General features: G+C 39.8%; 1 protein-coding gene across 1 annotated transcript in view; it reads left to right on the top strand.

Moving 5' to 3' along the window:
* LOC120741296 (cadherin-12-like) overlaps positions 1-13,473 on the top strand; it is a 100,197-nt gene that overhangs the window by 66,117 nt on the left and 20,607 nt on the right. Inside the window, exon 7 of the mRNA XM_040044090.1 lies at positions 10,740-10,993. Coding sequence (XP_039900024.1) covers positions 10,740-10,993 — 254 coding nt within the window. The remainder of the gene's footprint in view (positions 1-10,739; positions 10,994-13,473) is intronic.

The following is a 13,473-nucleotide window of genomic DNA, read 5'->3' as shown; positions in this document are numbered from 1 at the left end:
TTTCTATCAGTGGTACTGAGATTCAAGAGAAAAGGGGGAAAAAAGTGCAAAGGAAAGCTACATTTGCATGATGAAAAAGCCAGAAAATGTCAGCATTGTGGAAAAGAAGACAATATAAATGTCAGTGACTAAAGATTATGCTTAGCATGCTTTTATAGAAAACATTTAAATGTGTTGGAACATATGTAATCGATAAGCCACAACTTTTTCTGTTTTTTTGTTTCTTTTTAAATACTTATTTAACAGCAACATTTAATTTTAATTTTATTTGATGTCATTTAATTTTTCTTGTCTCCTAATTATTTTTGGTTTTGTGTAATTGTGTATAAAAAGAGTCTTCCTTCACATGAAAAATCACTTCTAGAAGTTAAAGAAGTGGGTTTCACATTAAAACTTGCTTTCTTCACTAAAAAAAAATCACTGCTAAGGAGTTACAACAGATCCGTTTTTGTCTCTCATTTTATTCAGGGACGGAGCATTTATTTCATCTGATTGCAGAAGTGTTTGAAAAAAAGGTGCAGCCAATTCTATCTGTATTTTGTGCCTTTCAGGCTTTTTCTGATGCAAGTGTCTAAAATTTTCTTTGGGGGAATGCTAATCTGCATTTGTTTTTCTGATCTATCAGACTGAGGTATTCGTTAACTGGTACATTTTTAGTACATGCCCCAGCACACGACTACACAAAGGTGTGTGATCCTTTGATCCTCCAAAAATATGCAGCTGAGTGAGTAATTGATTCACTGCTTAGTGTAAGAGCTCCCTCAGTATGCTCTATACATGTGTGCATGAACATGTGCAAACCAGTGTGTGTAGATCATAGGCACGCGTCTGTACACTGAAAGCGAATAGTGGATATAGTCATAGCTGTAGATCATTATATCGTGACCTTCTCATTGACAGTAATGGAAAAACAGAATGAAACAGGAGGCAATTATAATGTAAATGAAGACAGTTATTTGTTTACATCAGGCATAGCCTCGATGGATGGCAGGGATGCATCTTTCCTGCTATTGTTTTACTTCCCATGTTTGATATGCTGCCATAACAACAATGCAGCATTGTGATGTATCCCCTACAGTAGCATGGTTCTGTACAAAGCCAGCATTGAAGGGAGGCATTCTGAGCCCCTCTAACTGACCAGACCCCCCACAGGGTAATTTGCCAAACAACACGTGCTCTGTCCCATCTGGGATTACGATATTAGCAGGAGTGAGAAAGAGAAAAGAGGAAGAATGAGCATTGCCTTGGAAAGGCGTGGGAAGCAGGTAGCCAGAGATGAATCCTTTAAGAGTTGTTCACTGTGTTCCCCAGAATACTGACCTGCCTACGGACTTGTCTTTTTTCAGGTTGATAGACTATCCCTAGAGACAGGTGTGCAAATGTGCACAGATCACCCCTCACTCTACCTTTTCCCCTCCCTCTCTGTCTTTCTTGTCTTTTTTTTTTTTTTTTACTTCCCTTCCTCTCACACACATTAAAAACAGTGGGGTAGAGACAAGAGCCACATTGTGCACAGAGCAGAGTTTGGCAGACCTCAAATTAAAGACTCAGGAAGGTTGGCTATGATAAGAGGATCAGGCTGAGTGTTGGGTTCAAAGGATGATCATCTGTTTCCCAGTCTACCAATACGGGGGAGAGGTAAAAAGAGGCAGAGAGGCATAGGGGGAATTTGTACATCCCATCTGCAAAGCGTAAGATTATGGGAGACAATAGGTAAATCCACCAATGAATTCCCAAGGAGACGTACTGACAAATGTGTGCATACAGAGGGACATACTGTACATGGAAAAGCATGCAGTGGCACACAGTTTGTTCAAATACCACTATAGGTATATGGAGAAGACTCGCACACCCACACATTGAGAGATCTTGCATGATAACCTTGGGTTACGACGCTAGAATAGTTTTCAGTCAGATTGAATGCTGTTTGTCCATTTGCCTGTTTATTTGCCTTCTCCTGGGAGGAAAAAAAGATGGCAGATATGTGTAATTGAAATGTGCGAGGCCTAAAGGAACAGCATTGTTTAATGACAGCTTGTGTGGCTTAATATTTGCTGGCTCACATTCAGGGAATCTATTTTAATACAGGACTATCTCCTCCCTGTAAAAACTGAATGCCCCCAGCGGCCACAGTGCATTGAATAAAGAGCATTTGCTGCGAACCTCTGGCACCACTTCCAAATCCATTACCACAGAGAGCGACAGTGGTCCATAAACCACTGTAGAGAAGTACAGACGACTTCAGTTGCAAGCTGCTGTATCTATAGCTTAACCATGAGTATTTATAAACAACTGGGGTTGGTAAAATAATATATCTGGAACATATGTATGCAATATGCTAGGGAAAATCTGGACAGCTCAGCCAGCATTCCTGTAACCTCAGATGATAACAGCATTTCCATGCCAGTCCATCTTGCCTTACCTACATGTATCTGGGCATCCTACTGGCAAATCTCCTTTTTTAAATAAATTTGAATTGAAATATTTTTATTTAAAAAGGGACAGTATATTATTGAACATATCAATGTAAATATGCCAGAGTTAGCCAAATGGCTATGTTTCATCTCCAGTGCCTGGCAGTTCAGACAAAATAAAATAAAATAAATAAATTTAACACATCATTAGATAAGACAAATATGATATGGTTCTTTGGATATTACAGTGTTTTGAGCTGCTGTTGGATATTTTGTTACAATGGTGTCATGTCTGGCATCGTTTTTGATTGGTTGTCAAGGTTTTCTATAGTTTATGTTCATGGTTTGGCTATTTCTTAGCAAGAGTGGAGTAAGTTTATTAATCAGTGGTTTGATGCTACAAGATGTTGAACTCCAATTATTCTCTGTGGCAAGCCTAACACCTTATAAACAGCATGAAGCGTAAACTAGACACTCTTTAGACAAGCTTCATCTTAAGAATACCAACTTTCAAACAAACCAGATACACAGAAAATGTAGCGTCCACACTGTAGGCATTTGTGCTTAAATTCTGTGCTGCATTGTGCCACATTTATAGAAACATACATGCAGCAATAGCAAAAGTACACTTTACATAGAAATAAGTTTAGTGCTTACTATAAAAGAAATAACATAGTTTTACAGAGTCCATGGACATAGGTGTCATTTGTCACTCTGTCCTTGGTGCTGAAACATCTGACAAAGAAAAAAATGGCTTGAAGGTTTCAAACTTAGCATATACTCACCAGCCACTGTGTTACCAACCACATCGCCACAATTCAGTACATTTAGCCATGTAGACATAGTCAATATGACCTGCTGAGGTTCAAACTGAGAAACAGGGATATAGGGATAGGGAATAAAGGGGAATGTGGTGTGGTTTTTGGTATCAGACAGGCATTTCCCATTCAAAAATCTTTCAGTTTACAGAGAATCTGAAAGACTCTGAAAAAACATTGAGTGGGTGGGAGTTCTCAGGGTAATAATCATTTTCTAATTCCAGAGGTCAGTGGAGACTGGACAAACTGCCTGGAGCTAATAATCAAATAACCACTTGTTACAACCAAGATTTGCAGAACAGCATCTTTAAAACACAAAGCAGATTGAATGGAACAGCTGAAGCCTACACCAGGTACAACTCCTGTCAGCTAATTACAGGAAACTGAGCCTTCAATTTGCCACAACTCACCAAAACTGGATGGTATGGAGGACTGAAAAAATGTCTTCTCTGACAGTCAAATTTAGGGTCAAAATTTGGTGCAAAAAACATGAAAATAGGGATCCATATTGCCATCAACAGGCTGCTGGTGGTGTTGATGCAATGTTTGCACACTTTGAACCATTTAGTACCAATTCAGCATGATTTAAACTCTACACCTGGTTGTTGTTGTTAACTGTGTCTGTCCCTTTATGGCCACATTGTAAGTAAGCTCAAATGATCTCAGACTGGTTTCTTGAACATGAAAGTAAGTTCACTGGCCTCCAAACTTACCAAATCAAAGAGCACTTTTCCTGGGCTGACAAATTTTTGCTTTGCAAATGATGCTGTCACAAGCAAATTTCAGACCATATCTGAAAAGTTTTAACTGAGATAATGCTTCATACAAGAAGTCTATAAGATTCAAGACTCCATCACTCTTGCTTATAGATGCTATGTTAGCGTACAAGCTGGATTATTTAATGTATTTAAATGTAAATAGAAAGAAGGTCTTTCAAGATTTTGAGTTAATAAAGCAGCAGTCAAAGTCAGCCAATGAGTCATCCAGCTTGCATAAGGTGACATGTTTTTTCTGCTCCCAAAGAACAGCATGTTCAAGTGATTAATGTTATAGTGTTGCATGGCATTTAAGAAAAGAGTGTGCCACCAATAGGGAGCAAAACAAATTCGACTGATTGCTTGGTTTGCCTTTGCTCAAAATGTCCATATTTAGACTTCCCCATAGTCAATTGACTGTACTGAGAGAAGAAGCCTTTTTTTTCAGCCTTCCTGCCATCAATTAAGGACTTAATTTTACTGAAGCCATAAAGTGACTGCAGTCTAATTTCTTCATCAGACATGTCATTACTGTGCTGTTTGAACAGTAATCATTTCAGAGCATGAATGCTGTTAGCGCCTTTCAATCTCCCTGAGATACTAGCTTAAAAAAAAGGTCAAACGACAAACACAATGAACAAGCTGCTTGAAGGACCAAAAAACTGTGAAGAATATTGGTTGAATGCAAAAGAACAAAGAAGACTGATTAGAAAAAGGCACATTCATTCAAATGTCTTGAAATAACCAGCTCTTGTATTGTAAAACCATCTGAAACATAAAATGCTCATAACCTATATATTTGTATAGGATAATAACAGTACCCCCCCCCCCCAACAAACAAACAAACAAACAAATAAAAAACAAAAACAAACAAACATACACGCCAAAAAGAATCCCCCAAAAAACAGAGACCACAGAGTGGCATGATACTACCTAGTCCTGCTCAAAGACAAGAGTTGAAACTCATCTATTGATTAACGTGCCGAATGTTCCAGTAGGAGGTGAAATGAGTTATTTTAGGCCTGGTGTAAAAGGAGTCCAGAGATGGGGGGAAGCAGGAAACAATATGTCAGCACAGCGGGAGATTCAGGTGTCCAACACATGAATAACACCTTGCCGAGACGCCAAGCAGGGAGCAATGTGTGTGCACGTCTGTGTTTGCATGTGCCGTCTGTGAGCAAATACGTACAAGAAGAGAAAAAGAGGAGAGAGAGAGTGACAAAGAGGTGGCTGAGGTGGTGCTAGGAGTCGATGAAGTGCCTTCTCTCTCCGGTGGCCTGGGGAGGCGTGGGTGTTATAGATTAAACTAGTGTCTCGGGGCTCATCTCATGGCTAACCCTGTCCTATTAAGAGTGGCAGCGCGAGTCTTTCACAGTCACTCTACTCAACTGCAGTGTGGACAGAGCTGCTGGCAAGGCTCTCACATGGCACTCCACTGTTGTGAACACTGGGGGGATGGAGATGCTTCGAGGCAGCCAAGGACACAAACCGATGTGACTGATGGCAGCACAATAAAGTGAGCAGCTCTTCTCCGCAGTGTTAGGACCCCCTGGTATTCACAGGGACATGAAATGGCTCTCTGGGGCATGTAAGCTTTTCTCTACTGATGATAAGCTCTTTGTGCTCTGTGGTCAGTTGACTGTTGATAGCACAATTGTGGCCCCAGGGCTTAAGTATTCTTCTGCGTGGCCGAATTTCGCCGAACTGTCAGTCAATGACCGCGGTGACTTCATGAAGGTGTCATTCATTTTAGACAGCCCTACTAAACCGGCGACAAACCATGCCTCATAACTGCTCATCTCACAATCTCAGTGGAATCTGAAGCAACTTTGTATCCAACAAATAATGCGTTTAGCTTATTGGACTGGCTGTCATGTAGGCTCGGAAGGTATTGATCTCACAAGAAATAAGCATCCAGACAACACGCACTTTTGCTATTCAGAGAAATATGTTGGCTCACGCGGCTGCTATTAGAAATGTGTAATATTCTGGGCATGTTTGGCTTAACTTTGATTTGCTCTCGAGGGGGTTGGAGGGGTTGGTGATTCATAAGCAGTATTGTAAATATATAATACTGTGGTTAAACGGATTTAAAGCCGCTCTGCACATCACAGATTAACCAACACTGTTGGATTTTTCACCCATTTAATCTTCGGCCCTCTTCAGGTAACACAGGCATTCAGCACAAACAAATAAAATCAGCCCTCTAATGGCTTGCTGTGCTGTGATAATGATTCGTCAGTGGGAAAGACTAGATACAGTCCCGGCTATTGGCAGAAAACTATCCCCCCCCCATTAGCAGGTGAGCATAGCTGAAGTTGAAGAAGAGTATTGAACTCTGCTATTGTTACAGTATACTGAAGTGAATGCACAAACAAACGGTGAACTTATTAAATATGCATATCATCCTGCCTCTCACATCCCTAAAATAACCACCAAGGTAAAAAAAACAAGACAAAACAAAAAAACAACAACAGCTGCAACTAACACTTTATGCTGTTAAGAGAGAAAGCTGCGAAGGCGCGAGTAGAAACAGAAATGAGTGCCAAGTGAGAAGTAAATTACTTTTTTTTTTGGACTTGCCCTTATAATATCTCAGTATAAATCGTCAACGAGCTCATCCATTGTTCTGTATTCACACATGGGAATCTGTCGATGTAAGGACTTTTTAACGTGTGTGAAGGATAATACTGTACCTGTGAGACTATGATGCTGTGATTAGTCCCCAGCTCTGAATTAACAAATTCCCTTGGAACATAACAGGTTCAATTGGCAAGGAAAAAATAAATAAAGTTCCTTCATTCAGTATCACTGCCAGTGCAATGAAGGTGCACATTTACATATCAAAGGGCGCTGCGCCATGTCTAGAATTTCAAGTATGTTCTGTTGTGATGTTGAAGAGCAGTAGCACTGACATGAGAGGAACTTGGTTTGTCCTCCTTACAAATTCCGCCGTTGATACGCTTCCTTGTTGCATCTGCAGTCACCCATAAAAAGGTGCATAACAACTGAAGCAATAATGAGACACTTTAAACATGTAATTGAATGGTATGCAACTTGTTTATGGACAATATACATGTGTGGATATGGGTAATACTTAGCAATACAGAGCTGGCTTCATAAGTAGGTCATCTTCGAAGGAGAGGGAGAAAAAAAACCTAAAATGATACATGCAGGCACAGAATGAATGGCTGTTTTTTTTTTCCTTCTTGGGAAATTTCCCCTATGGCCTGCAGGTCTGATTTGATTCTCCCCAAGTCAAGCGTTGACACATTAGTACGTCTTCTCATTAACTCAGAGTTTCTCATTACCCCCTCCTGGTCCCATTTTATTCCAATTTAACCACAGCTATCCCAGACATACTTGGACCATCATGTGTCTCAGACATATTTAAAAGGCCGTGAAGCTCTGAACATTACTGTTTGCACTGTGGAATTTGCTCGATGGTTTGTCCATGCATTGTCTAATCTCCCGCTTCCATTTGTGAAGTAAATGAACTGCACTTTGCCCCTGTGTTGTCATCTCTTTTCATTTAATAGGAGACTCGATATCAAAACCTTTCAATCGTCTGCCATAGTACTCCATAAAAAGAAAAAATAATAAAGCACTAATACGTGCTTTATTATGCCGGGGTGTTTGTTGTGTGTTTTTAGTTTTCAAATGCTAGTGTAGAATTTGAGAGCTCTGCTCTTTATTTTGATACTGTAGAAGAAAATATCCTGGGGGGGTCTTTGTGCAATCAAATATTACTGGCAGTGTTTGGTAAGCTTAAAACAATATGATGGGGAGGGTATTAAAAGGTTTGGATTTTTTAAATTATTTTCCTGGTCTCCTGTGTATTATATTTTAGTCCTCCACTCTGTTGAATTGTTACACACTGAATAAACATGTCAAATGAACTTAATTAAGTTTCATAATGAGCAAAATGTTATAAATGTGATAAATGTTGCATAAAATGATTCAGGGCAGGAATATTTTTATGACATTTAAAACACTTTCTAGTTGCCACATTGGCTGTTTCAGCTAACAAAGGTGAGTGTTTCATAATTACGAAAAGACACACATCTTTCAAAGAAATGCGCCATACTATTAATTTCTTGGCATAAAACCTGGGACATCTTAATAAGTAGGAATTTTTGTCAAACAAAGCTGTTGTGAATGGGAGGGTGAATGTGAATGCACAGATTTCAGAGCACCTTGTAGTTAGTGGCTTGTGAGACATGTTAAAACATTTGCAAATATGCAAATGCAGAGAGTATAACTGCAGAAGCAAAGACGTTGAGAAAAAAAGAAACAAGAATATGTGAATCATAACTCATATGTGACAAATATGTAGTAATAACGAATAAACCAACCAGCAGTTTTAAGATATAGCAAGGTAACTTTTTGAGTCTGACAAAATTGGCTAAGCGTTGCTGCAGTTTAAGAGTGCCTTATTAAAACAGTCATATTTAAAATGCCTGAATCCACATGCAATTAAATAGCATTGCTCATGCTCAACTGTTTTCAGGCATTATTTATGCAAAGTCATTTGTCAGCTGGAGCTCCAAGACACCAGCTGCGCTTGCTAGGAGATTTGTGTCAAAACTGTGGCAAAGTCGGTGTGTGAAAGGAGCATTTCCTCATCGCATCCCACAAGACTGTCCTCAGCTAGCTGCGGATTACAAGAAAATTAGACAGTTATAAAGGGTGAGATTTTGGGCCTGTATCCTAATTGTGGTGATGCAGCATGTTGAGATGGAAAGCAGAGCTTCTCCCTATCCCCAGTGAGATTCTGGCTAATGAGGCCGGGCGTACACCTCCTGCTGTCCACAGGCCCACCACCGCCTTCCCTCCTCCTTCTCCACCTGTGCAAGTATTACTGTTGAACTATGCATGGCTGTCTACAGATGCCGGTCCAGGCACAGTATGATGTACTATGCCAGAGGGCCTATTATTAATATGTTATTCATTTTGCTTTGTTTATGCGGGGTTTGAATCGTATAAATCCAGGTAATGAGAACTGTTTTAAATATCTTATTGGTGCAGTTATTTCAGTTCTCTCAAACATACTTTTTAAGAAACAAAAGCACAGAGATTTCCTTTTGATGCTGGTTTCCAGGAATTCACAGCAGGAAGCTCAGTAAACACTGACTGTTGTACATTTTAGACTACTTTGCAGGTGTCGGTGTAACTTTGGGGAAACTTCTCGCTTGATTGCGGCGATCAGAATTTGACTGACACCCACAATTAATTCAGTTTTTACACCAGACTGTTGCTTCAGGGAGCTCTGTCTTCCCTTGATGTTGTCACCTCTTGAGAGTGATTGAAAGGGACAGAGTGTATTTCCTGTTAAAGAATCTTATAGCTGTGCCTAGCCAGTTGCATCTGGTGCACTGTAATCAAACCAATCATGGTGGTTGATGGTCAATGATTGCTTTCAGATTGGCTTGCCTTCACATAGTGCTCTCGCTCTCTTTTTTCTTTTTTTTTTCTTTTTATGGACACCTGCTGTAAGTGCAAGACTGCGAAGCCGTGGAGATGGAAGAGAGACAGAGGGCTTGAGAAGCATCTGTTATCACTGTGAAATCATGACTGCACAGCCTCTGATTATTTCTAGTGGTTGGACTCTAATTACATTGCTAATTCATGTGCATTTAATTTGGACAGATGATTTAGTCATATTCATTTTGCATGGCAAAAAAAAAAAAAATCCTCAATTTTAGGCATCCTCCAGCTTACCCACTCTCCCACAGCCTCTGTCTCTTCACATAAGAACATTTTTGCAGCCCTATTACCAGCTGTTTTCACTTGGTGTCTTCTGAAACAGCAGGCCAGAGAAGCCAAAGACCTGAGGCAGGGAGATAGCATTGCTGCCATAGTGGTTACATGTTAGTCAATTTGAAATACACAGAAAGGAATGTCTCTCATGTGACTCCCGGCCAGTAGAGCGTGACCGACTGCAAGCTCGCCAAGTACGGTTGGTCACACATGAGAGGGCAGGAGACAGGCAGAAGCACGAACACGGGTGTCATTGCTGTCGGATGTGTACACCTCATTCGCAGACATGCCGAGGCCGCTCATTCCACCCCTCGCTTTTCACTAATTGACCCTGAGCTGATATGTCAGACGCTCAAGTAGGAAGAACATATGAACTCTGAAGCTATTGTTTGAGAACTCTTGTATGTGGGGTGAAGTCCTGCTGAACCAAATAAGTGCTGCTTGACTTTATCACCCTGAGGGGGGGAAACATTGACCTGGTCAGGGCCTGCAATATGTGTCTCATGAACTTGGTGCTACTGTACTATTAACTGCCAATTGACCTGTCATGTAAACAACAAGCATACACACAATCATTATCCTTCCTATCATATCAGTTGTTGCTTTTTTCACATGCATTTACTCTTTTTTTTTCAGCTTTTCTTTGCAGGCAGGTGTGAACAATGCCGCTTGAATGTGTTTTGCCCAACTGAATAAATACAGGAAATAACACGTAATGCTGTTTTTTATTGAATGTGAAGACTTGATGTTGACATTTGATAGCAGTTACTCATGCTTGAAAATGATAATATAACAAAAATGAAGTGAGAGGAAACTGCTGTCAACAGCGATGCTGATATCGAGTTGCAGCATTTTCCTCAAGAGCTCTTAGCACGTACATGATGAACACTACACCAAAAGTGCATTAGATCAGAAGTGCAAACACATGACACAATTATGATTTGCAAACAAGTTGGAGGTAAAAATTACTTCTTTTTTTTTCCCTCACTCAGCCTCTGGACTATGAAACAAAGAAGGCATATACCTTTAAGGTAGATGCTTCCAACGCTCACCTGGATCCAAGATTTCAGAGCTCTGGGGCCTTCAAAGACACAGCAACAGTGAAGATTAACGTTTTGGATGTGGATGAGCCTCCGGTGTTCAATAAGCCCTCCTATGTGATGGATGTGTATGAGGACACACCTGCGGGGACCATCATCGGAGCAGTGACTGCACAGGATTTGGATGCCAGCAGCAGCCCAGTCAGGTAAAGTTAAACTCTTCAGGATTAAAAAGTAGATCCTGTAGACATATATTTCTGCACATGGTGTTTAATCACAGTTCAGTTTTATCAGTTTTGTTATATCTCAGTGGTGGGAAAAGTGATCTGATTTATCAAAGGGTAAGCCAGTCTCAGGTTTCTTTCAAGTTAAACTGCCACAAATATTTTGCACACAGTGGAAACTGTCTGGAAAACCTTTGTTTTTAATGCCCCAGGAAGTGGTTGTATTTAAATCAAAAACATATATCTCCACAGTACTACACAAAAGTCTTGAGTAACCTCTCATTTCTTTATATTCTGCAGAAAAATGGGAAATATGTGCACTGAGTTATTAAAACATGAGTATAATTCAAAGGTTAATATTTGGTGTAACCAGATAGTATAAGTAACTCCAGTACAGCCTGAACTCTCTTAAGCAAGGTTTCTTGTTATTTCTGTAAGCAGTTTTCAGGCATAGTTCTCCAGTCTTGTTAAAGGGCATACAATACAATTCTCTGGATGTTGTCTGCCATGATGAGGTCTGGACGTTGAAGAGGCACATTTTTCGAGCAGGATACACTTTTGTTGCATTAATAACATGTAAGGCATCACTTTTGTGCTGGAAAAATGACGCTGTTGCCAGTTACATGCTTTCCAGATGGTATTGCATGATCCACTAAAATCTGGCTGGACTTTTCTGCATTCATAATTCTATCAATTTTAACCACATGCCCACCACCACTGGGTAAAATACAGCCTGGAATTTTGGAATTTTCTGTAGAGTCAACTAAAGAAAGGAGAACAAACTGTGTTTTTGTGACAACTGTTGTAACAAGGTACCAAAAGATACAATTTAAAATAGTTTCTATGTTAAGTTGTGTGAAGACATGAATTAGGTGTGTTTTTATACTTATTCACAGTTTAATAAACTATAAGAAGCATATCTGTGAGGCTTCTCAGTCATCCAGGTCATCGTAGTGTAAGGAGCTTGGAAAGAAGAGCATCTGGAGTTGTACACCTGCATCTAAAGGACAAAGGTCACTTTTTTTGAGAATGCCAATGTCCACTTCTTGGACAGAGAAGACAGAGGGTTTGAAAGAGGAGTGAAAAAGCCATCTATGTCCACTGTGAACGACCATCTTCAAACAGAGGCGGTGGCTTACGACACCAACTGTCTGCCATCTATAATCCAGTTTTGAGATCCCTTCCCAGACACTTTAACGCCCACTCACATCTTAGGTCATTTGTTCTCAGTAAGTCACATGATAGGGTGGGGCAAGGTCTCACAACAGGTTCACCCAAAACTTTGGCTGATTGTGACCCACACCTGTTTTCACACCTTTACTTGTGTGATTAGGAAGAGGAACAATAGGGGGTCCAGGATCCTCTTAGGGACACTCCCAACAGGACTTAAAAATCTGGGACTCTCCACCAGTTGCTCTTAGAACTGAAGAAGCTTCTCAGATGAGAGGTTGAGAGGTGAAATATCTTCAAGAAATTTTAAAGAAGTCCAGACACTTTTAAAATATAAGAACAAAAGAAATAAAAAATGTGCCTGAAGAATGTTGCACAGCACTGTATATAATTCGAAATATTTCTCTTTTGTTTTGTAGGAATGTTCAGAGACAAACTGCACTTGAAAATCAGTTTTTCATGCAATCAGTTATGCCACTGACCGAATATGATGCTGAATGAACAACACTTACTTCTTTTCTTAATTACTAAGATTAACAGACTTGTCAAGATGCTATGCATTTTGTGCCAACTTAATTATACTAAATTTGCATCGTCATGATGGTTTTATGTAGAACCTTGACAACACAGCTACATTACAGTGTTTCCCGTGATTCAGAAATTCCTGCCATTAAAAGAAACACATTGGTTGACATTATTCAGACTATAATTTGTACTAAATACTTGAGTAAAGTATGGTAGGATCTAAATGTGCATCCATCTTCAAGAGCTCAGGCTATTGAGCCAAATTGCCCTTGGTATTCTCTTGGGAATAAAAGTGTTAAATAGGGAAGTACTGTCATTCTGCAGCCGGTGATTGAAGGTTTTAGATCTCTATTCATCGGTGTTTCCAGTCTTCATTCATCAGTGTCATCATAGCTTTAATCTTGAGAGTTTTGTCAGGTTTACTCATCAGTCTAAAGCCCAATCAGTCTATGTAGAACATTTGACACTGCCATGTAAAATCCTGCTAGGATGATCTGTTAGCAGGTCTACACTTGCCGGTAATGTTATACAACATAAGCAGACTATTTGAACTGTGTAAGAGGTGTCATTAAGTATATTTAAATATTCTGTGTACTTTCAAAACAAAAATTAGTGACTTTAGTTTTTAATAGTTTATAATGACTCATTAAACTAAACTGAATGTATTGATCCCTGCCTCTCAAGCTGAACATTAGAGATACCTGTTGTTATGTTTAATTTGTTTTGCAGATAACGAATAGGGATAAAGCCTCAGGAACCTATGTAAT

Source organism: Simochromis diagramma, unplaced genomic scaffold (genome assembly GCF_900408965.1).
Source record: "Simochromis diagramma unplaced genomic scaffold, fSimDia1.1 OVJJ01000602.1, whole genome shotgun sequence".
Classification (NCBI taxonomy): Eukaryota; Metazoa; Chordata; class Actinopteri; order Cichliformes; family Cichlidae; genus Simochromis; species Simochromis diagramma.
This window is presented reverse-complemented; position numbering and strand designations above follow the sequence as displayed.